General features: G+C 41.3%; 1 protein-coding gene across 3 annotated transcripts in view; it reads left to right on the top strand.

Moving 5' to 3' along the window:
• The window catches only part of CDH2 (cadherin 2), a 431,764-nt gene that overhangs the window by 307,013 nt on the left and 99,449 nt on the right, over positions 1–25,302 (top strand). For all 3 annotated transcript variants that reach the window (XM_068237301.1, XM_068237303.1, XM_068237302.1), the window contains one exon: positions 24,327–24,553. In XM_068237301.1, the coding sequence (XP_068093402.1) occupies positions 24,327–24,553 (227 nt within the window). The remainder of the gene's footprint in view (positions 1–24,326; positions 24,554–25,302) is intronic.

Below are 25,302 nucleotides of genomic sequence, written 5' to 3'. Positions count from 1 at the left end.
CAGGCAGATTTAATACAAACTTGGAAATCACTCAAAACTTCCTGCTGGTTATAAAACGGGTGAAAAGGCCCCCAAGTTTAGACAAAGCTAGCTTAAAAACCAATAAAATATATATAAATGAGGTGGCTCACCTCAATAACGACAGTCACACGCAACAAACAAGGTTTATTATGCACGTGACACGTTTTGCGGGTGCAAGCCTGCTTCCTCAGGCCAATACAAGTGCCAGGGTAGCAGCAGACAATAGTATCGAGCAACTCTTTTAAAAATCACATGCCTCAAGTGGGATCACACACATAGCATTACATTAGCAAGAGCTGTTCAAGTCACAAGCGCTTAGAAAAGCACTGCTAGTGGGCTCCAGGCCTTAATTTGCATGCAAGCTGGAATTATCATCTAATTTGTTGCGCAAGTGAATAAAAAGGAGACTTCTGCAACTAAAAATGGGGTTTTAAATATTTATTGACGTGACTTCAAGCTTCCCATCTGAAGGAGTCAATAGCAGGGTTTGTGTGTACTACTGCTGCTGCTTATTGGCTTAGCATTGATCATGCTAAAACTGCAGGTACTTATGGCATAGAAAGAACTGTCTGAGGAGATTAGCGACCCCAGCTATAGAAGCCTGTGTACAGGAAAAACAACTTGTGAATCTGGCCCTTGACAAGCTATTCGAGGGCTGTTTTATGCTACACGTGATTTTGCTGCATTTTCCAATTGCATGCAAATCACAAATTGCAAGGACATCAGCAAAATAATGAAAATCACAGGAACCCTTTTATGTTAGTGAGATGCGAGTACGAGTCAATTGTGCCTGATCGCAAAAGTTCTGCATGCTGCATTTTGTTCTTCATGTTCTCTGTTCCTAGCATCCAGTGAAAATAACATCGAAATCGCATTGCAATTAAGTTTTGTGATTTTGCAGTGCAAAAAAAACCTTAGGCCAGAGGCCCACTAGAGTTGTTTTTAGGCTTTTTCACACTGGTGACAATGTTGCTGCAATTTTCAGTGTGAAACAGCCCTCAGCAGCATTTTGGAATCGCCGATGATTCCAAGACAGCTAGGTTAATGAAAATCAAAGTGATCCTACAGTAGTGATTGCTTAAAAACAAGAAGAGAATCGAGAGCCCAATATGGTGCAGTATTGTCAGGTAAAATGAAGAGTTCAATACAATTTTATGTATATATATACTCACAAACACGGGTTACCAATAGGCAACCACTTTAAATGCAGGTGGGGAGCATTAGGACCTGACCCCACTCAGGTTAAGAAGTCGCTCTCTGTAGATAGTAGATGGGGATGCACCCCTCCACCCAGGGTGGACTAGAAGATCAGCAAAAACTCTGTATACAGTAGTGATTGCAATTCCTCCACAAAGCAATCACGGCACAGCATTTTGAAGCCTTGGATGATCACTGCATTATCGCTTTTTAATCGCTGTACAACGCAACTTTACAGCTCTTTTACTACCAAACTTATAGAGATCGCAAATAGTGATGGAAATTGCAATCGCTGTACAAATTATTTGAATAAATTAAAAAATGGATCAAAACCGCCAAAAATCACTCTGCTCAGCAATAGCAATTCACGCTTTCTAGTGGGTCCCAGTTCTAAAAGGATGTCTGAAGTGAGAGGTATCTGGAAGCTCTGGCTTAAAGTATTAGGGGCAAATAATCAGCAGCACTGCCAGGCAGCTGGCATTGCCAGGAAATAAATATGACACCCTCCATATCCCTCTCACTTTAATTGTCCTTTAAAGTGTACCTCAGATGGGGGAAAAAAAAACATTTATACGTACTTGGGGCTCCCTCCAGCCCTCTCCGGCCAAATTTCCCTCTTGTCGTCCTCAGTCGCCGCCTCATTTATCTGCAACTAGCCCTGGTAAGTCGTCCTGTTGGTGCCGGCGTAGTCTGGCCCCGCACGCACGCCCCCTCCCTCCCCACGCTGCAGTCCCGTTACCTGGAGCGTTCTTAGCCTGCACAGAAGTACCATGCAGGCACATGGACACGGCTGGGGCGCGCATGCGCAGTCTGTCCTGGACAGGAGAACCTTCCGGAGCAATTTGCAGAAGATCCAGGCGGCGACTGAGGACGACAAGAGAGCGATCAGGCCGGAGGGGGCTAGAGGAAATCCCAAGTATGTATAAATGTTTTCTCGGGCTCCATCTCAGGTTTAAAAGTGATTTATCAGACATCAACTTACCAGGAGGCATATTCACCTGTAGAAGCTCTGCCACTCTCTGCTTACGCAGAAACATTTTAAAGCCTGGCCATGGGCTTTGAAGGGAAAGTGAACTATCTGCACCACCAGTGAAGGGAATTACTATGTGATCAGCATGAACAGCCAGCTGATTAAATTCAACCTTTTTAGCGCCTTACTGTTGATATGTATATAGGAAGGCGTGGTTGCCTTGGTTTTAAGTACAGTATAGGAGGGTGCTAATTTACAAGCAGCTAGCCCTAGATCTGAAATGATACACATTGCATTTGTGTTTATGGCACTAAAGTATAGAAATTATAGCTTAAGCACAGTAATTGCCACCTATATATAGCTGGCATTGTTTACACAATAAGCCCTGAGAGAAACAGTCTACAGCTCTATTCCTGCAGGTCTCCCTGCCTACATAATCTCTACATGCATAGTCCTCTGCAGCCTTTCCCGGTGTTCAGATCAAATGACGGATATAAAGTGTAGATAAAACCATATTTTACACAACTACAATGCGTAGTGTGAGTGGGCGATAACAGCTATGTCTCTCGGCTACACATTCTGCTGTTAGTTAGTTGAGTTATAGACTGTTTTTCTAAATTGCCAAGGTCAGTTACATGATTCTTCTCAATAAAACACAGAACATGTCATTGTTAAAAATATGAAGCCATTTATCAAAATTCAACATCTGCTGCACACTGCCTCGCTAGTTCACAAATAGGCACATTTATTATACAGTTTAACGAGTGACAGTCTCTCACTGCGGCTCTGCTGTCATTTACTCCACTGATATGTAGATGTGCTTTTATGTATCTGCTTTCATATATATGTGTGTGTGTATGTGTCTGTGTGTGTGTGTGTTTGTAAATATAAAGAAATATGAAATTATATGATGGCTTAGATATGATGGCTTAGATTTTATGCATAGTTCTTTATTTTTAAAACAAAAGGTCTTTGCGGGTTCTATCTCCATCACAGATGAGGTAAGCAAATCATTCTTTTCTGTCCTTTTTAGGCCAGGTACACACCCAGAACCACTGGTGCATAGGATAGCTGTAACTTATTCACGGTACACAGCCATATCATCTACTTTGTAGACAGTTGTTTCAGGCTTTTTTGGCCTTCCTCAGTAACTGATTTGGACTGGAAATTGCTCTATAGGTAGCATGTGTGTGTGTGCGTGTGTGTGTGTGTGGGGGGGGGGGGGGGGGGGGTCGGGCAGGGTACCTACTTGGTAAAATTATTGAGATCCATAACTAACAAAACTTAGTAGTGATCTTAAGGTGCCCACTAACAGTACAATTTTTCCTTCAGATTTGATCTTTCAACGCACTTTTTATGATCGAATTGTATAGAGAACTGCGCTGTTTGTGGCGCAAATCGATGTGATAGGATTCTTTGGTTGATCCGAAAAGGAAAAATTACCAATTCGAAAGTTGGTTTTTATGATCGAATCGGAATGTAAAACCTTTTTTAAATCCTTCCGTTAGTGGTAACAATCAATAATTGCCCTCCGATTAGTTACGATCATTCAAATTGAGTCAAAAGATCGCATTTGATGAAGAAATTGTAACGTTAATGGACATCTTTAATGAACCTTAACATCCTAATGCAAAACCACTGTAAACTACTAATTTTCCGGTCTGCAATAAACTCTTTGTGGTTTGTATCAAACTGTATTATCCTACTAATAAGAATATCAAGTCCAAGTATCGCTGGCACACCAAACTACAAGAAAATCACACCTTTATTGTGCCCTTACCCACATGTAGTCTGGAAATTGTTTTGGGGACCTCGCAGGGTCCCGTGGATACTTGGACTTGTTGTAATTATGTTAGTTTGCACCCGTCACACACCTAGCATAATACTTTGATGGTGCACCAGCTCGCTACTGGGAAAAACGTATGTCTAAGAAGAATAGTTGAAAAGTTTATGCCCTACTTTAGTCCTGCTTTAAATCTTCCTTGGATGTTCAGTAGGTACAGCAAGAAGCACATTCAACCATAAAACACATGTTTGTACCGCCTGTCCACCACCTGCAATATTAACCACAATGGTCCACAAAACACTACCCATTTTCAATCATACAGTGTATAAATAATCTCACAGCTATAGCGACAACTAACAAGCAGGATGTGTTGCTCATCTTGTTTATGCTGAAAGAAATGTACAATTTACGTTTGCTTGAAGCAAGCAGTAAATAAGAACAGATGTATAGACACTTCTTTGCTGTGTGCATTTTTCTTCTCAAATAAAGGAAAGTGTAAATACAATCCAATGCACACGGCAAAATCCTTTATGGCTTTGAAGTGTGTATTCCTTCTGTTTTTATATGGGCATAGAAATAATTCACTGTAATGCTAGACATCTCTGTTACGAGTAGTAGTATATGCAGAATATGTATATAACATACTGTATATTACATATTATTTTCTTATGCATAATACATGCAATAGAAACAACTCTTAAACTAAAAGGCATTATTATTTTAGTGCTGAAGCACTTTGTATTATATTTCCATTACACTGTTTACGATCAAGTGCTACAGATTTTGGAATTCTTATGATTATTTTAGGAGTTTGTATATACTCATGCGTGTGTACAGTGCACAGTGTTTATGTTTTACATTTTCTCCGCTAGCATGCTCTTCGTTGCTCCACCAGAGAGACATTAGAGAGAGTGAGGGTGGCAGTGGTATTATGCTAAAAGGAAAGTCGGGTGCAGCGTTGCAATAAAATAGAATCTCCTCACAGCGCTTGAGTGTATCTAGACATTCAGCTTAAAGAGAACTTGAGGCGGAATGTTAGCATAAAAAAACACATACAACCTGTGTGGTGAAATTTTTTGCAACTTTATCAGATTTTGCAACCGGTTGCACTTATTTATAGGTATAGCTATCAGAAAGTGCAACCTAACCATTGACTTTAACCTATCTGTATCAGAAAATGCAACCCTATTCTCACACAGAACCCTCCCCTCTTGCTCAACTAATAACCCCCCCTGGAGGGAACAATCCCCCCTCTTGCTCAACTAATAACCCCCCCCCCAGAGAACAATCCCCCCTCTTGCTCAACTAATAACCTCCCCTGGAGGGAACAATCCCCCTTCTAGCCATGGGATCTGTGGTTGCAAAAAATTACAGGCGTGTTAACAGAGAGGAGGCACGCCTACACAGTCATACACTGTCCTCTATGGCAAGTTGCAAAATATGATGGGTAGCAAAATTTTTCACTACACCTGCACCACGTCACCTCCCTTATGAATATGTGCCGCTTTCCGACACTCTCCACGGGGCGTTCATTCTCCACGTCTGTCAAAAAATTGTGCTTTAGAGTACAAGGTGGCCTCGACCCCATAAGTACTTTTGGGTCATGGCACGTCCATGATAGGATGAGAGGCTCGGGAGTGAGCGTTGGCAGGCAGGGAAGGGGCGTTCCTAACGCTGGAGTAGGTGTAATGCACGAGTGGCGTTCCTGCAATGATTGCCCCCTTCTGCTTGTTAAAACCAACAAGCTGCTTGTCCCATTTAATAAGTGAAATCTTCTACCTCAGATACACTTTAAGTCAATAAATGATTTTACATAGTGTCCCCACTGGAATGCCCCATTCTGACTGATGGGCCAGATTTTCTAGGTCAGAGTACCAATGAAGCATCTCCTTGCTAAGCCACCTCAGTTAGGGGAATACAGGAGCCCACAGATATCAACAGCACTCAACCTGACCCTGAACTGACATGTAAACTAATGAAATAAATGTGTTTGTATAGTACCAGTTCCACATACAAGTTGCCTGTGATCCTTTTTTCTCTTTTTTTTATTATTATTAAAGTACATATCATGCAAGTGCTGGATTACTTTGATAAATTCTGTTAGAAGCAGGTATGCTCAACTTCGGCTTCAGGTGAAACCCGGATAGTTGCCATCCGGATTTTCACCCTCCTAATTACAATCAGCTGTGCGGGCCAGGCGGGGGGGGGGTGTCAATCTTACCTCTCTGACGTCTCCTTCGGTCCGTCCCTCGGCGCCTCCCATGATGCGCCCCAATCCGGTGTCACGTGACTATACACTTCCTCCTTCAACCCAGAAGGAGGAGTGTTTGTAATCACGTGATGCCGGATTGGAGCGCATCGTGAGAGGCGCCAAGGGACAGACCGAAGAAGATGTCAGTGAGGTAAGATTGAACCCCCCCCGCCCGGCCCGCACAGCTGATTGTAATCCGGGTTTCACCCGAAGCCGAAGTTGAGCATCCCTGGTTAGAAGTTTTCTTTCAAGGGTTATGTCCGACTCAAAACTTTTTTCTTTGGCCAAGAGGAAAAAAGAGTGTCTGCATATTTACAGTTCAGATGGCAACAGGGCGAATCCAATTTTATTGTATATTTCACTTTGGATTTAGTGGCTTAGAAATGCGATTTACAACACTGATAATATGACTGTTCCACTTTGCAAGACTAACAAAGAAAATATAGATGAACTTTCTAGACATCATTAACCAGTACATTATTAAAGGAACCTTCAACACCATTTATTCTCAAAATACAATGCCGTTTTTAACAGCCTTATCTAGATGCTTAAAATCCAATACAAACCTTGAGCAAAGGAACTTAAACATTTAACATAATGAGCCTGGATTGGTTAAACTGCATTTTGGCTGGAGTTAGTGGATTTCCTGTACATATCTGTCTGGGAATTTTTATTTCACTGCATTAGAACTGGAGAAGTTGCCCAGTAGAGTGACAAAATGTCTTTTAGAACGCATCCAGCTGAAGTCACCTTATCATTTTTTGGCATTGACATGACCTGGAAAATTAAAAGCTTTTACCAACAGTATTTTTGTGAAGGTTCTCCGACAGTAAGGCTATTATCTTAGCATACATTTCCTTCTTGGTGTATGTTTATTAAAATAAGATAACTCTGACATAAACATAGGTGAATCCAGTACCAGCATGTATTACAGATTCATCCTCCGCACCAACATCAAGCCATTACCATGTGACAGGAGGGGAGGATCTTCATGCAATAAAACCCTTAACATTGTGCTTAGGGGATCACAGAAGTATAAGAATATGTACCAATATTTTTTAAAGGGAGCGACCGGCAAAAAAAATGAGTTTCACTTACCTGGCGCTTCTACCAGCCCTATGAAGCCATCCTGTGCCCTCGTAGTCACTCACTGCTGCTCCATACATTTTTATGCATTCCCGCTGGTGCAGGAACATTAACACATACGTTTTACGAATTAGTGGTTAAACGCGTAAAAATGAACGCATTGAATCAGTAATGCATAAAAACGTATGTGTTAATGTTCCTGCACCAGCGGGAATGCGTAAAAATTTACGCAATGCGGTCGGCAAAAAACAAAACTAGCTGGCGGCGGGGGACTGGAGCAGCAGTGAGTGACTACGAGGGCACAGGATGGTTGCACAGGACTGGTAGAAGCCCCAGGTAAGTGAAACTCATTTTGTTTTGTTTTTTTGCCGGACAATCTCTTTAACAGAAGCTTAGGTGAGGTAGGTCTTTCAAGAAGGCAGGCCTAAAGTTTTAAAATAGTAACATTCCAAGGGCTTTAAAACCCTTAACTCTTTCCTAAAATAATATTCAAACTCCATAGTATGTAAATTATTTAGGGCCCTTTAACACTTACAGGGTAAACCTGCATTGTGTTGCCCTAATCTGCCACATGGTGCTGCTAAAGCAATGAAAGGCTAAGAGGACTTTCACACTTTGGCCTCAATTCACTAAGCTTCATCAAACACTTTGGGCCTGTTTCCACTACTTGCAGATTGGATGCAGAATAAATGCAGAAAAACTGACTCCAATTAATGCCTATAGGAAAATCTGCATTAGAAAAATTGCATTTAGTGTAAACAGGTCTATAGGCATTCATTGGAGTCAGTTTTTCTGCATCCATTCCGCATCCAATCTGCGTTTAGTGGAAACAGGCCCTTTATCAAACGTTTGATAATTTACCTCATGGGTAAAATCTAATTTTGAATCCACTAAGGTGTTATATATTTATCGAATGTTTTATCGATAAAACGTTCAATAAATCTATAACACCTTAGTGAAATCAAAATTAGTTTTTAGCCATGAGGTAAATTATCAAACGTTTGATAAAGTGTTTGATAAAGCTTAGTGAATTGAGGCCTTTATGCGGTATGATTCAGTGCGTAGGAAGCTGCCAAGATGACGCTAGGACAGCAGTGCTTTACCGCAAGCACCGTGCTTACCACATGCAGCCTGCTGTAATGCAAGTTTATGGGCAATGCACTTAGTATAAATGACGGAGCGTGGTGCGTAGCGGTGTGCATGCGCGGACTGATGGGAATGCCAGTAACGTACTTTCTGCCCAGCAGGGAGTACGTCACTGAGTGGCGTCAACGCTATACATATGAACCTGTCAGTGTACTCTGCTGTAGGGTTATATGCTTGTCATTTTTGGGATGCGGCAGGAGCGTTGCATCCTCACCACAAAGCAAAACATAGATGTAAAACTGGCATTAAAGTAAACCTGTCTTCTAAATCAAGTGTCCCTATCAATGCAGTACAAGCATCTAGAGATGCCAAATCTGTTAGCACATAAGGAGGCCCACAACCAGCCAAGCATGCTCTGTAATGTGATTTTACATTTGTATAGAAAATGACAGGATTACTTCACTTCCTGAGTCTCTTAGTTGGTTCATTTTCCTTCATATTAACATTTTAAAATTAGTAATATATCAATTGAAAGGATGGGAATAAAGTTTAGAGTCAATCAAACACATTTTTAGTAGAGAAATATATATATATTTAGATAGAAAGAGGGACAAAGTACTGAAAGAGGGACAAATGAGGAGGAAAGAGGGGCAGAGGGACAGGGTTCCCAAAGAGGGACTGTCCCTCCAAAAGAGGGACAGTTGGGAGCTATGATCCTAAGCTCCAAGGTAGCCACTACTTAACATTTTTAGGGGTGCATGAAAGCAACTTCCCAATGAACATCAATAAAAATGATGGTGCACTTATCCATATTTGCCCTCCCTCACAACTTTTCTGTTAAATCGGGTTCGTGAATGAGAGTGCTCCTTAAATGGGGAGGTTGCAGTATCATTCAGTGGCACGTAAGGGGTTAAACCATCAATCTCCAGCATGCTTTGGGAGAACAGGGAAACAGTGGCTGCTGCACAACCTGTACTCTGTCAGAGTAATTTAATTACGGGTAGTTAGACTTCTGTGTAATTTGTTAATGGCCATTCCCCGCACAAAGAGCATAATTTTGCCAGGGCACCAGCAATTTGATGCATTTTTCGCAGGGTGCTGTCAAATGAAAGAGAGTTTTCATTGAATTTCATATTGTGCTTTAGCCTAGAGGGAGAATATCAATGAAGCAGTGAGCAGCCCTGTGTTTTCTTTTTTTTTTTCTTTAGGACTTATTAGAATGCAAGCGAGGGAGAATGGCAATAATCCCTCTGTTTTTTCGAAAAAGTCTTCTATGAAATTGGACATCTCCTGTCGTGACATGCATATTTTTTTTTGGTCTCTGATAAAAATGTTTTGACAGTTTATTACTTTTTTTTTTACTGGAGTGACTTTTTCTTTTCTTTTCTTTTTTTTTTTATTTTTATAGATTCCTGTATGTTTTTCACATCTCTGCTTTAAAGCTGAACAGTTTCATTGTCGCATTTCTCCACTTCATTAGCTGCTGGCATTTCTGGTCTAAGCTGCTTCTTTACTCCTACATTATGCCTAACGGGCTTTATGTATTCCAAGCTTAATGAACTGTTGTCTGAGGATTCTGAAAGGAAACATTCCAGGAAGCAAATAAAAAAAGAGCAAACTCTTTGTAAAATATTGTAGCTTCCTGTGCTTTGGCTAATAGTTTCCATTTTGCATTTTATCTTTGTTTTTCATTCTTAATTATTGTGTCTTTATATGTGCTTTCTATTGTTTATTGGAGAGAGGGGAGGGGCTATGGGACATTAGCCAATCGTAGTTCCAGGAAGATGTGAGAAAAGGTTTCCAAGTGTACCTCTGAAAAAAAAAGACACCTATAGATACAGGACGTGGTAGAGCTTTCATATAGTGCCACTATACTATTTCACACTGTGCACTAATTAAGGGGTGCAGACAGAGTACACTATTTAGACAAAACAAAGAAGGAAAGGAGCACCTTTCCCCCAAAAAGCTTGTAATCTAATGTAAGATGGCATATATAGTATATGAACTACGGTATATGATCAGACCCTAAATGGGAAGGAACCAGAGTAAACTACTCTGAAATATTCACAAATCTATCATCCACAGCAAATGTGTATATCTTTTAGTCTAATATAAACATCCCCACATCCCAAATATGCATAAGGAGAAACTCTAAAAGGGTCAGTGGGACTTTAAATAGGACACAGACAAATGGAACCAGGTCTATAGGATAGGTCACTATATTCACTTTACATGAGATTAAACATTTATTTGGTATTCACAATTACATAACATGATACAGATAAAATGAAACATACAAATACATTGCACGTTCCTTGGCAGTTATTATGAGTAGATGCTTTTTCTCTTCCTTTTACTTAGGATAATACTGTACACATGGGAAGTATGGTTACAAAAAGGGGGTGTTTTCTCCCAATTGATTAGTGTTCGTAACTCTCACTCGTCTTCACGCTTTTAACGCAGTCGCCGCAGTTTGTATTTTATTGAGCGACGGGGAAGTTTATGCTCCACCATAGGCTCCCTTGTGAATAACTGTGATAATCGGCTATAATGGGAAATTGGGCCTATAGCATGGCCCAAACTTCACTGGTGCTTGTCTGTTTTTCCTGTTTCCAACCACTCAGGTCACTTTCAATGCCAAGAGGCATCTTCATCTCCTTCTTCTTCTTCTTCTTCTTCTTCTTTTCATTTCCTTCTCCTCTTCTTCTACTTCTCTGTCTCCTTCTTCTTCTCCTTCTTCTATTATTATTATTATTATTATTAAATTAATAAACAGAACTTTGCAAGGTACATATTATATAACTTTTCCTAGCTTTTCCCGTACCCAAAGCAGCTGTAATGTTCCCTTCAGAATTACCTGCATCTGCACCAGCTAGATGCCAGTTTTTTTGTGATAGGGGACAATATACAAACCCCATGAAGAGCTTCTCCTTGTTGGGTTTTGAATCCAGAATGCAAACATGAATGCTAACTAATTGTCCTAATCATCCCTACTATGTGTCTATGCGATGATTGGTAAAAATATTCAAATACATTAGACAACAGTTAGCCATTCACCAAAAATGGATAGACCCTGCTTTCAGCTACATGACTCCCAGTCTAAACACAACAGACATATACATATGCATACATAAATGTTAAGTGCATCTTCCTTTCATCTCTGACTAGTGCTTCTATTTGACATAGCATTACTTATGGCTTTCCCCCAAGGCGTGGATACTTGTACTAAACATGGGAATCTCTTATGAAGGATAAAAATAACAGTTATGGCGAAAACATCTGTTGTGTGGTCTATGTAGTGTCATGATTTGATCAAACACACATGGATCAGACCTTATGCGGCTTTATTTAGAATTCTGAAATAATTCTTACATTTACCTATATGTATTTTTAGATTTCTGTTCCCTATCTTAGATATATATATATATTGGAGTCTATTCATTGAAATAAAGTGGTGTTTTTAAACCTGAGTTTGAAAACTGATTGACACTTTTATCCTACTATGGGCTTGATTCACAAAATGGTGCTAACTGTTAGCACACTGGGAAAAGTACTTTGCGCAAAATTTTGCGTGATAGCGGTTATCTCGCGCAAAAATTTGCATTTTCGCATTTTAACTGCCGCGTTTGCACGATACATTTGCATTATCACGCAACCGTTAAACGCACGAACGTGATTTTTTATGGGCAATAACAGTTTTTTCCACATGACACCCGGTTTTTCCACGCGAAAACGCGCGAAAAGGCGTGCTAACAGTTAGCACCGTTTTGTGAATCAAGCCCTATATTTATAAAGGTAAGGACAGGTTTTGTTCCCTGGCACTCAGGTTTCTAGTAGCTGAAAATAGGATTGAAGTAGCAGTAAGAAGCCTCATTCACTTCAATGGATTAACTCTTTGTTATGTGGGACCATTAATTCTAACCTCAACCATTATTTGAGTAACAGTAGTTTTAGTCCCATTGATTTGCCATATTCTGAGGTGGGTATCTGCAGATAAAGTAGCGAATACGGTTTCTCTGTGGCCTCTATAAAGTGACAATCAGGTCTATTAATGTTGTGAATGGCACTAGAGCAATGTTTAAGCAAGTTAACCACCATTTTTAGCACCCAAGGCATCTCATTAGCACATTAAACATGCATGCCAACAATGTGGCTCATTATTAAAAAAAAATTCAATTTTTTTTTTTTACCTCTCCTTTTTACATTTGGAAGTTCAGCAGAGGCCTTTATTATCCTACTTTCTGTTACTACCAAGGCCTGCCAGATCCCAGAAATTTCAGGCAGATAAGGAGTGCTGTATTTATTTTATTGCACACATTAGCATGGAACAAAAAAAAAGCTTTCATCAGCGTGATTGGGGGGGGGGGGGGGGTTGGTTGTATTGGACACTATGCTTCAGAGAGTTTACAGAATCCACAGATGCTATCTTCACATTTTCCCCTGGATAAAGAACGAGCAGAAGGGGAGGGGGGAACAGGGCAGCTCCTACAGCTATTAGAAACAAGGACAGACTGCAGAAAAAAATTGGCGCTTGGTTCCCTTTAAATAAAAGTACAGTCGTATACCCAGTGTTCTCCCCAGAGCCTTTTACCAGGGCGTGCCGCCCGGCTGGTCTCTTCTGAGCGCCCGGCTGATCTCCCCCGAGCGCCCGGGTAAAATTATCCCATTCTGTGCGGCTCATCAGTGATCAGCGGTGGCTGTATCATTGCAGCCAGCCGCTGTCACTCAGAGACACTATCTCCGCCCACCTCCTCAGTTCCCGGCAGTTGTGTGGAGGGGCGGGGAATGCAGGAGACATTACGCAGCTTACACATGAGCTCTGAGTGAAGAGAGGAAGCAGGGCTCTCGGAAGGTCCTGCAGACGCTGTCCTGTCGTCCTCTCTCTGTACAAGCAGCTTACATGAGCTAGGAAGCACGGCTCTGGAATGTCCAGCCAGACGCTGTCCTCCTCCTCCTCTCCCTGTACTCAGAGTAACGCGCAACTCTGATGTTTGTGGAATGTCCAGCCAGACGCTGTCCTCCTCTCCCTGTGCTTGTCCCAGCAGCAGCGTGTATGTAATCTCTGTGCAATCTCGCTGGCTACTATACACTAACCCCCCCCCCCCCCCCCCCCCAAGAACCTTAGGATGCTTAACCCTTTGACTCCACAATTCTCCAGTTCTACCACTGCCTTCCACAGCCCTGATTGATGCCAGAAGTGAGTGTCACAGGTGTTAGGGAGCTGCAGTTTGGAGGGGGGGGGGGGGGGGGTGAGCCAGAGTACAAATAGCCACAGACTCACCCAGGGCAATGGCAGACAGAGGCACAGAGTGATTACCTGGGGCTTCTTCCAGCCCCTTTAGTTGTTGTTCTCCCTTGCAGTCATTCCGCACTGCTGTGTTCCTCTCTGAACGCTGCATGCACAGCCACATGTCACTTGCCTCCTCCACCACATTCCCGTTACCGGCAGCGTTTTGCACTTGCGCGGTAACTAAAAATTGCTACTGCGCATGGGCAAAACACTCCTGGTCACAGGAGCATGATCGAGTAGCTGCAGGGCTAAGGAACAGAGCAGTGTGGAATGGCGATCATGGAGCAGGAGGACTTTAGGGGGCTATAAGAAGCCCCAGGTAAGTAACTAGTCTATTTTTTTTCAGTTTAGTATCCCTTTAAGAGATTCCAGTAAAAAGACAGAGCCTAGCCTGTCAATTTATTGGGGGGGGGCGCGCGCGCGATTCCCCACCTAGTGGCGCCCAACCTAACCTTCCACCACCCGGCTACTTTTTCATACCACCCGGCTGGAAAAAATTTCTGGGGAGAACACTGGTATACCGGTGGCAATCTGGCTGAAAACTGGTGATTGCCACTTTTTTTTTCTAACTGTGGTGGACAGAAAATGCCATTGGTTTATAAGAATTAAGTGCACTTTTCCCAGCAAACAGTCTATCCATAGTGCCTCCATAGTGGTCTAGTTAACTGCAATATTTCTACAATGTAAAAAATGTCTATCATACAAGCAAAAGGTGAAAAGCCTGCAGTAGTTTGAGATGTCTATAAGCATCCCAGTACAACAAACATACAGAGTAGAAACCAAGCTTTTATGGCATCTTATATATTATAAATCATAAAAGCATCTATAAGATTGTGGTTGTATGATGAACATGGCCTGACGTGCGTTTCATAGCTCAAGGCTACTTCATCAATGGCCTAATCAAGCAATAATGCAAAATATATAAGATGCTGTATCTTTTTATCATCCCCTTATCCAACAAGATACCAGCTAACCCATGTATTTAATACAAATGCAAGAATTTCTATATATATTACCCAGGAGGAGGGAGGATAAAGCAATCTTCAAGGCGCATATTGCAGCTTTAATGCTTGGTGTGGGCTTTCTATGCTGGATAGCTACAACATCTTGCCTCATTTGTAAGTAGTTTATTCATTTACATTTGTTTTATATCCATCAGACATCTAGCATCTTGTTGCTAGATGAAGTAATTATTTAAGTGCACAGCATTTTACCATCTGAAATATTTTGGTGTTATATCTTGATCGTGTCTCTAATGAAGGGGCCTTGAGCTGTGGAACTTACAATCTGCCATGTTCATCACAACGTCACAGTCCCAGAGACTCTGGAACTTACATCAGGCCATATTCATCACATAGCCACAGTCCCAGAGACTCTGGAACTTACATCAGGCCATATTCATCACATAGCCACAGTCCCAGAGACTCTGGAACTTACATCAGACCATATTCATCACATAACCACCGTCCTAGAGACTCTGTAACTTACATCATGCCATATTCATCATATAGCCACAGTCCCAGAGACTCTGGAACTTACATCAGACCATATTCATCACATAACCACCGTCCTAGAGACTCTGGAACTTACATCAGACCATATTCATCACATAGCCCCAGTCCCAGAGACTCTGGAACTTACATCAGGCCATATTCATCACATAACCACCGTCCTAGAGACTCTGGAACTTACATCAGGCCATATTCATCACATAGCCACTGTCCCAGAGACTCTGGAACTTACATCATGCCATATTCATCACATAGCCACCGTCCTAGAGACTCTGGAACTTACATCAGGCCATATTCATCACATAACCACCGTCCTAGAGACTCTGGAACTTACATCAGGCCATATTCATCACATAGCCACAGTCCCAGAGACTCTGGAACTTACATCAGGCCATATTCATCACATAGCCACAGTCCCAGAGACTCTGGAACTTACATCAGGCCATATTCATCACATAACCACCGTCCCAGAGACTCAGGAACTTACATCAGGCCATATTCATCACATAACCCCAGTCCCAGAGACTCTGGAACTTACATCAGGCCATTTTCATCACATAACCACCGTCCTAGAGACTCTGGAACTTACATCAGGCCATATTCATCACATAGCCACCGTCCTAGAGACTCTGGAATTTATATCAGGCCATATTCATCACATAGCCACTGTCCCAGAGACTCTGGGACTTACATCAGGCCATATTCATCACATAGCCACCGTCCTAGAGACTCTGCTGTTTAAAAGTAGAAAGCCTCCTACACATGCTAGATAGTTCTCAGCTGTAGGGGGCCAGTGAGAGTTGCCTCTGCTGAGAATGTAGTGTGTACAGCAGCCCTCAATCTCCCCCATGTGTTGCCAAAAGATGGGAGTGCTTGATCATCTCGACTCAACAATTGCCAGGGCACCATTCTCCTCCTTACCCCTTCCTCTTTGTCATGTGCCACGCATTGTCCCTTCATTCTACTCACTAGTAACCAGAAACAGTTGCATCAGGCATAGAGATTGCAGGGGCGGCATGTTTGTTCTGTGTGTTTACACTTACAGCGTGCAATCAGAGTAGGAGGAGAAGCAAGAGGAGAGCGAGTGAAGTGAAGAAGTTATCACTGGGAAAAGCAGCTTGTTGTGCTGTGTGAGGATTCTGACTGTGAGTGTAGAGGGGGGAGGCAGGAGAGCAGCTGTGTTTCATTTGACTTGCACAGCAGAAGGGAGGAGGTGGCACTGCTGAGGAGAAATGGATAAGGGCCGACTGGCTGAGGGTGAGCAGTTTGTCACAGATTTGCAGCCAGCCAGTGTGTTATTGTGTTGAGTTGTGATCCCTGCAGGCGACCTTACTTATTTGTGCTACACACCTTTACTCATTTGTAACACAACCAATGGGAAACGAGTACTGTAATTAGTTTGATCAGCACATCGATTTATAAGATTCTGTAATGTGCTGGTTGAGATAATGTGCTAAAACAGATAAAAACTGCAGCAAAACCTAACAAACCTATCAGCTGATCACATGCGTGTCCTTGAGCTCGGATACACGTGAACTGCAGAATACATAATATATAGCTGTTTGGCAAAGTGCTAGCTGAATGACAGCTCACCCTACTGCTGCCGAATTTCCCGTTGGCATTCAATACTATTACCCTTCCGAGATGTAGTTCTGGGTACAGGGCTGCGGACTGTAGCATTGCATCGATACCAGGCACTACGCGGCGCACTGCTTGCGCCAAGTTGAGCTGCTTCTAGAACAACGCTACTATTTTAGTTCCTGTATTTGCTGCCTGCAAGACACTGCCTTCTCATCCTCCCCCTCCATAGAACAGAGAATGCTTCTCAGCAGGGAACGATGTAACAAATCTGTACAGCAATCTTTTTTTGAACTGTCAACTGAAATGATCACAGATGAAGACGGTTTTGGCTTTCAGAACTGTATGTGGTGTAAGTTTTTCCATTTTGTCAGCTGAATTCTCAGTGGACTTACCTTATTTTAGCTTATGAAAGCCTACCATGTTCTAAATTCGTAACATTTGATAGAACATTGAATTTTAACCTGTTCCTACAAACTAACACTTATTCACAGACGTTATATTGGCAGGAACAATAACTCAAAGAAAAAACAGGACTGCTCCAGCCTTTCTTGGCCTTGAAAGGGGCCAGTCAGTTCATAGTAAGAGTTTCTAGCCGCTTCTGTAAGTTTGGAAATGCCATTCGATTAAATAATTTGTGGTCTGCATGTATTCATCTTTTGTTACCATTGCTTGAACTGTTCCCTGATATTCTGTCACTGTAGCTGATTTGTAGCATAGCCGATAAAAAAAAAAGATATTTGCAGCCCTGTAACAGAACCCCACACATAGCACTTTGCCACCTGCCTTTAACTTTGGACAATGCACACTCTTGTTAGACATTTTTTCGGCTGCCCTGAAGCATTCCGCTATGAGTCTTTAAATTGTGTTTCCTTTGTTCAGGAAGCGATATGCTGATAAATCTTGCTTTACAAATGTATGCTGAACTGAGTAAGCTTTTTTTTTTCATATGCAGCCGAGATTATTTTAAAATGGAAAGAAAAACTTTTTTTGTGTGTGTGTAGTTGGCAGGAAGTTATATAGAACATTTTACTATAGAATGGAGAAGAATGCTTATGGTAGTTTAGCTTTCGAGGTTGAAAAAAATGTACAAGGCCAAAACCCATCTCTATCTGATTGTTGAAAGAAATAACATAGAACTCTGGTAGAGCAAAACGTACTTATTACATTTATTGTGAAAAGCCATTTCAGTGTTGCAATAGCAGCCTCTTTTATTCGGTTTTTCATGTGCTTTTTGTGTGCTTGGAGCATGTAGTTGTTGATTGTGAATTATACTTCTCTATATAGTTTTATAGACATTAGTGGTTTTTTTGTGAAGACACCACTGGCTTTCTAATGGTCTCATCCCTTGTTTAGCAGAAGTCATATTTCTGTGGCCGTCTATTGTATCCTGTAGTCTTCATTGCCTGAATTGCAGACATTAGATGTGTATTCTACAGCCATGTTATGTTCTATATATAAGTTACCGTATACATCATGATCAGTATTTTTTCTCATCTCATGGCTTTGAAAATCTGAATTAGAGAATTGTTTGCTCTTGTATGGGTTAATGGAATTTCTAAATACAGCCAATGTTTGGGGAATACTCAATCTTTTCTTTCTGAACTCTTGCCAACAAAGTAAATACATAAAAAGCTAGTTTAAGAGGCACCGCATTGACATACAGTAGAATGTAATACATTATTCAGGATACCAAATTTTTACATTATTTATCCTGGTTTCAGCACCAGGTAGAAACACATCCTATAGCTATATATTGCTTTATTTTGGTATGTCACCTCACACACCCAGCGTTGTTTAGCTTAGGCTATTTAGTTATGAAGACTTCTGCTCCAGAGCACTTTGGGGAACCAGGTGTTGTTTCTGCTGACTTCAAAACACATAACAAGCAAACATTCCGCAGCGAGGCTCTTTGCCAGCAGTAAAGATGTTGCAACCTGAGAAAAATGTAAGAATGTAAATCGGGGAAAAAATACTGACTATAAACTGAAGATAAATACTGACTATAAACGAATATTGAATATAAGGAATTGTAATAATTATGTTACAGTTAGTACATTTCCTCTTTAAATTCTCCAACTTAAAGGGACTCCGAGCAGTGCAGAAACTATGGAAAGATGCATATCATTTTAAAGCTCTCTTTCTCCTCTTTCCAATGATATATAAACCGCCGCCCTACGCCTTTTAGTTTTCGCTATTTTAGTGATTGAAATTGCCGCGGCCGCGATTTCAATCGCGAAAATAAAGAAAACTAAAAGGCGTAGGGCGACGATTTAGGTGTCGCCAGAAAGAGGAGAAAGAGAGCTTTAAAATGATATCCATCTTTCCATAGTTACATTGTATTACACAGGCCGACTTTTTATGCTGAATGGAGCTGCTGACACTGGGGAAAGTGTCGTCCTGTGTAATACAAGTAACTATGGAAAGATGGATATCATTTTAAAGCTCTCTTTCTCCTCTTTCTGGCGACACCTAAATCGTCGCTCTACGCCTTTTAGTTTTCTTTATTTTTGCGATTGAAATCGCGGCTGTGGCAATTTCAATCGCGAAAATAGCGAAAACTAAAAGGCGTAGGGCGGTGGTTTATATATCATTGGAAAGAGGAGAAAGAGAGCTTTAAAATGATATGCATCTTTCCATAGTTTCTGCACTGCTTGGAGTCCCTTTAAGTGGTTTAAGCATGGACCTCTTATTATCCGGGTGGAATGGTGGCACTCTTGTGTGCCAGTGTCCACAGTTCTGGGCCGGGACAATGTCTATATGGAGTTTGTATGCTCTCCATGAACTGATGTTTCTTATATACAAACTCAAATTTGGTGGCAAACTCATAAATTGCGAAACTTGGCCACCATGCAAGTGGCCTGCCAAATGATGCACCTCATCTTCAGCCTGATCACATAATCTTGAATATAGCCTATAATTTTTTCATTGGAAAATATAAACATTTTCTGCTGAGTACTTAGATAATCTAAAGGCCCATACCCACTACGCAATTTTTACAATGTTTTTCTGATGAACAGTGTTTTTTTTGAACGATGAGCAATGGTTTCTATAAACTTGCAACGTGGGTCCAGGCTCGCGATTACATGAACAATGTTTGGCGATGCGCAGTGATAATGACCGTCACAGCTGATCGGATCTTTAAAGGGATACTGTAGGGGGTCGGGGGAAAATGAGTTGAACTTACCTGGGGTTTCTAATGGTCCCCCGCAGGCATCCTGTGGCCACGCAGCCACTCACCGATGCTCCGGCCCCGCCTCTGGTTCACTTCTGGAATTTCAGACGTTAAAGTCTGAAAACCACTGCGCTTGCGTTGCCGTGTCCTTGCCCCCACCCCCCCCCCCCGATGTCACCAGGAGCGTACGGCGCAGGCACAGACCATACTGGGTATGCGCAGTACCCTCCTGGTGACATCAGCGGCAGTGAGGACACGGCAACGCAGGGGCAGTGGTTTTCAGCCTTTAAAGTCTGAAATTCCAGAAGTGAACCAGAGGCGGGGCCGGAGCATTGAGGAGTGGCTGTGTGGGCACAGGATGTCTGTGGGGGACCATTAGAAGCCCCGGGTAACTTTAACTAATTTTCCCCCAACCCCCTACAGTATCCCTTTAAGATTCCCAATGACTGCCGCGCAAAGTGGCTTAAACATTTGAAGTCTCATTCGCACCATCGTGTGCCATCGTGTGTACCTACTGGCAAGAAGAAGGATCAGGGAACGCTTGACGTCGGGGAATGTTGCTGTGATCCATCTTTCTAGGTCGTTAGGCAGGGTATTCAGCTTAAGAGTCCTTGTAAACATTGGCGTAGAGAACATTGTTTACCATTTAGCCTATCCTTTTTCGTGATACCAAAACTGTAAGAAAAATGTAATACACCTAACACATTCCTAGCTGTAACAATATTCATCTGTGATAAATATTGCATTATTCCTGCCTGCAGCTGGTCATTGCCTGCCTAAAGCTCTGCTTCCGTGGTAGTCAATAAAAAGGGAATGGAAATAATTTCAGTATTTCACTAATGCCTTAGCATATAATCTAGTGGCTCTGTGCCAATACAAGGGTAAATGAGGGAAAACCCATAAAAGTCAGCAAATGCCTAATGCATATTTTTTATACGTTTCCCTTGCAGTGAGGGATCACAAGACATGTTTTTAATGTCTAAGGGGCAGTTAGTTTATCTGTTTCAATATTTCATCTTGCGCCGCATGTAACATTTGAAAAGAGACTTGCATATCCCTTCTGGCTTTAGACATTAAAGGTTAATTCATGGTATTCCATATGTTTCCTTACCCAGCTGCTGAATTTCAAAACATGCCCTTGACAAATGGGGTCATCATGTAAGGTCATATTGTTAATGGAATGGAAGTCACTAACTGCAGTGTGACACTTTAAACTGTCTCTTCTATTTTAATGTTTCCTTATGAGGATGAATGCTGCACTGAGTACTTCCTATTTTTCCCCCAGCCCCAGCTGCAAAGAATAATGTCAGTTACTAAGGCTTCATGTGTGAGTGAAGTACTTGTACTAGTTTGAATTGTTTTGGGGTTTTTTTTTTCTCGATTATTCTATATAAGGGCTTGCCCAAAATACACAATAGTTTGCACTTCCTCCACCAAATGAAAAGTAGTGGTAATATTTTGAAAGGAGTCATTCGGCTAAGTGTCCCTTTGCTCATAAACAAGCCAGAGTTGTTTATATTGAAGTCATTTTGTGTGTTGGTAATACTTTTGCTCTCCCCACAACAGCTCCTAATTCCATTAAAATGTCTCTCCCTGTGAGAGATCAGCCGAAATTCTTTTAATACTGCAAACTTCAGCATTTTTATAGAACACATTTATATATTAAAGTTTTAGACTCTCTTAAATGCTCATCAGAGTGTATTTTACCTTCCAGGGAATGAAATAGTTGAGGCAACGTTCGGAAAACATTTTTAATATTTTATAGAGAGCGGTTTAGGTTAAGTAAATTTTCTGTATGAACGTAACCAACTTAATAACATCGGGGCAGTCCTGTGCATTGCAATAGCTGAAAGTTAGTTCCTTTTTTATAAGTAAAATTCCTTCTGTTAAATAAGAACTTTAGCGAAATGGGGGAGAAACTAAATCAATACATTGCAAAGTGAAAAGTTAAAAAATTGAAAATATCAAGAAATGATTGATATTCGCCATGTAATTTGTTCATATTGTTTGATCCACATTCACCCTGCAGATCATCATCTTTACTACTGGCAGACAAGAAAATAACTAGGCAGCATCAACTGCCTTTATCTATAACCATAACCCCTACCAATGCAATAGGCTAAAAGGTTATTTTTTTAATAGATATACATGTGCACAGAGGGAGATACTGGTTGCCTGGCAGTTGGAAACAGACGTTATTTCTCACAATGCAACTAGTTTCACAGTCACCAAACTGTCTGTACCTAGGTGCTGACATCACACTTTGGGAGGGGTTTCACCACAATATCAGCCATTCAGACCCCCCTAATGATCTTTTCGAAGCTCGAGATGAAGTTAATTCCTTGGTTACAGTTCCTCTTTAAAGTGTGGCACTGGTAGTAATCTGATGCAAAAGCAAGGTATTAGAAATAGTCAGGGTAGTCTAATTTTGATGTACAGGTACTTGATCAAATTTTAGAATGGCCATGTGGCTGCCAAGCATTATTACTGGATGCTAAAGTTCCTATGATCTGACGCATTGGCTGAGGCTTTTATCTCAGGAGTTCAACCAAACTGTGTATTTTTACTTTGTTGCTTTGTTATTTAAAAGTGTTTGTTATTGTTGTCCACCAACGGCACAAAAATAAAAAAATAAAAATCTTTTGATGTTTCCAGATACCTGAAATTAGCAAAAATGTTAAAAAAGGTCCATCATAATATATACCTGTGCACCAAACACCTGTTTCAGAGGTCCAGTGGCAGTTGTTCACATTCCCAAAAGCCAGGGATGGCGCCTCCACAGAACTAACCTGGACGATTTCCCAGGAACTCAAACCCCCCACGAGCACCCAGGTCACAGATTGTGAAGGTCACAACAATTTAACTGTCTGAATGTTATTAGTTGTAAACAGCTACATACCCATTTTTCTCAGGGCCCTGCCTTACTCTTAACCATCCCTGTCAAAAGCAAGTGGTCTGCCGCATGATTAATGTTCAGAAAAGGCATCAACATTCGTGGTTCATTCTCTTGTTTAGCTGAGATGGTACCATATGGGTGATATCTTGGCAGTAGCTATATTCTGGTGTGCTAGTATCAGTGACCTTTTTAGCTTTTTATAATTAAACAGTAGAAAAGAAACTGTAGCCTGTGTATTCGGCAGGGCTGTGGAATCAGAGTTGGAGTCTGAGTCGAGGAGTCAGAGTTTTGGCAATTTTGGGCACCCGGAGTCGGAGTTGGAGTCGGAGTCGTTGATTTCATAAACTGAGGAGTCGGAGTCGGATGAGTTTTGTACAAAATCCACAGCCCTGTTAAGTATTAGACTAAGGAGTCGGAGTCGAGGAGTCTGAGCCATTTTGAGTACCCGGAGTCGGAGTTGGAGTCGGAGTCGTGGTTTCATAAACTGAGTAGTCGGCGTTGGAGTCGGAAGATTTTTGTACCGACTCCACAGCCCTGGTATTGGGTACGCATCTGCTATAAAAAAAAAAGTTAATCATGCTTTTCCTAAACAATCTGATCATACTATTCCTTGACTTCTCTTAGTGCCAGTATGTTATTACAAATTACCTTAAACAGCTTACCTTACTCCTACCTATCTATTAAAACGACTCACAAGTTGATGCATCTACCACACTGTAGGGCCATTTTAGGGGAAACACACACAGTCACACGTATATTGTCTTCCCCATCGTGTTCTTGGTAGTACTTGAACTCAAGACTCCAGAGCTTCCAGTCAAGAATGCTAACTACTTAGCAGCTAATCTGTCCTTCTAAAAATAATAGGGTTTTTCTTCTTCTAAATGACTTTGCACTAAATGTACTTTACTTAAAATCTCTGGGAATTTTCCGTAGTGGATTGAGAGAAGATATAAATCATGCGTAATAAATAAATGGTTTGGTGGCATCCTGCTTATTGAAATGTTGTGTATTGTGTATGATTTCCGACAAATTGCCCTGGATTTTGAATTGCAGTGTTTGCAATTACAGAATAAATATGTATTTCTTTGCAGCTGCTTTCAGTATGCATTTAAAAATAATTGATCATGATAACGATGGTTATTATAATTTCAATGGCGAACTGCGTTCGGTACAGGGAAGCTGAGAGTATAATATCAGCATAGCAGTACATATGTGACGCAGGTACTTCGGCCAAGAATGCTAAAGCACTGTCAGTTAATGACTCTCAAAGCCACTCGTGTTTCTATATGTCCTATCAACAATAATGATTCTGTTGATAAATGTATCCTTTTTCAACCTGTATTTTTTCGTTTTCATTTCTCTTGAACAGACTTTTATCTTTTCCATTACACTAGAGTATTTCCCCTTTGCTCCACCATTGATTAGGTGATTGTTTTACTACTTTCTGACTGTTTTTTCTTGCCCTCTTTTTTTCTCCAGTGAGGTTTACGGATTGCGGTGAACAAAGAAGGATACATTTTGAGACCAGTAACCCTACAGATTTTCGGATCGATGATGACGGAGTGATATTTGCAGCGAGAACATTTGACATTTCACCAGATCAGACAGAGTTCATGGTGTACGGCCAAGACGACGAGACCCAACAACTTTGGCATGTTGCTGTGAACATCACCCTGAGACCTCAACATGCACAATATTCTCAACAGGTAAGCTACAGTGTGTCTCTTCCTCTCTCTACTGTACAACCTATCAGGCAGTGTGTGTTTGGCAATAAAAAATGTTCAGCAATTTTACTAGTGCTATTATTTTTGTATCAGCATTACAGTCAGTCGGCCCGATCAAATTCACTTTTTCTCCTACTTTTTCATCAGGAGATAATCTTCATCTTCTGTTCATCATAATGTTTCAGCACTCTGCAATTGAAAAAGTACAGAAATGTAGGTGCAAAAGTACTGTAAAAATTATTCTGAGTATGTTCTTTCATGCTAGTGGCTTAAAGGGCATTTTAATGATAAGATTTATTTATTTATTTATTTGTTGTATTTATAAAGCGCCAACATATTACGCAGCGCTGGACATTAATTTAGGTTACAGACAATATTTAGGGGTGACAAACAGCAATATGACAATACAGGAATACAAGAAAACCAGATCACACAGCACAGTATGAGTACAAGGTAATGCTTAGTCAGTCACTGGATGGGAGCATGGAGTTAGGCAAGTTAGGTTCACTCAAATGCATAGCATGGGTGCACAGTAATAGAGGTGCATGATCAGGTAGGACACAAAAGGAGTGAGGACCCTGCCCAAAGGCTTACAATCTAGAGGGAGAGGTAGGGACACGAGAGGTAGGGGACCAGAGTTCGGCTGTGGGTTTAGAGCAATTGTGAGGGGTGGTAGGCAAGAGTGAAAAGGTGAGTTTTGAGGGCTTTCTTGAAGGTGTTGAAGGAGGGGG

The sequence above is a fragment of the Hyperolius riggenbachi genome, chromosome 5, assembly GCF_040937935.1.
Source record: "Hyperolius riggenbachi isolate aHypRig1 chromosome 5, aHypRig1.pri, whole genome shotgun sequence".
NCBI classification, from domain to species: Eukaryota; Metazoa; Chordata; class Amphibia; order Anura; family Hyperoliidae; genus Hyperolius; species Hyperolius riggenbachi.
Note: the sequence above shows the minus strand (reverse complement) of the source record. Positions and strands in the feature narration are given on the sequence as shown.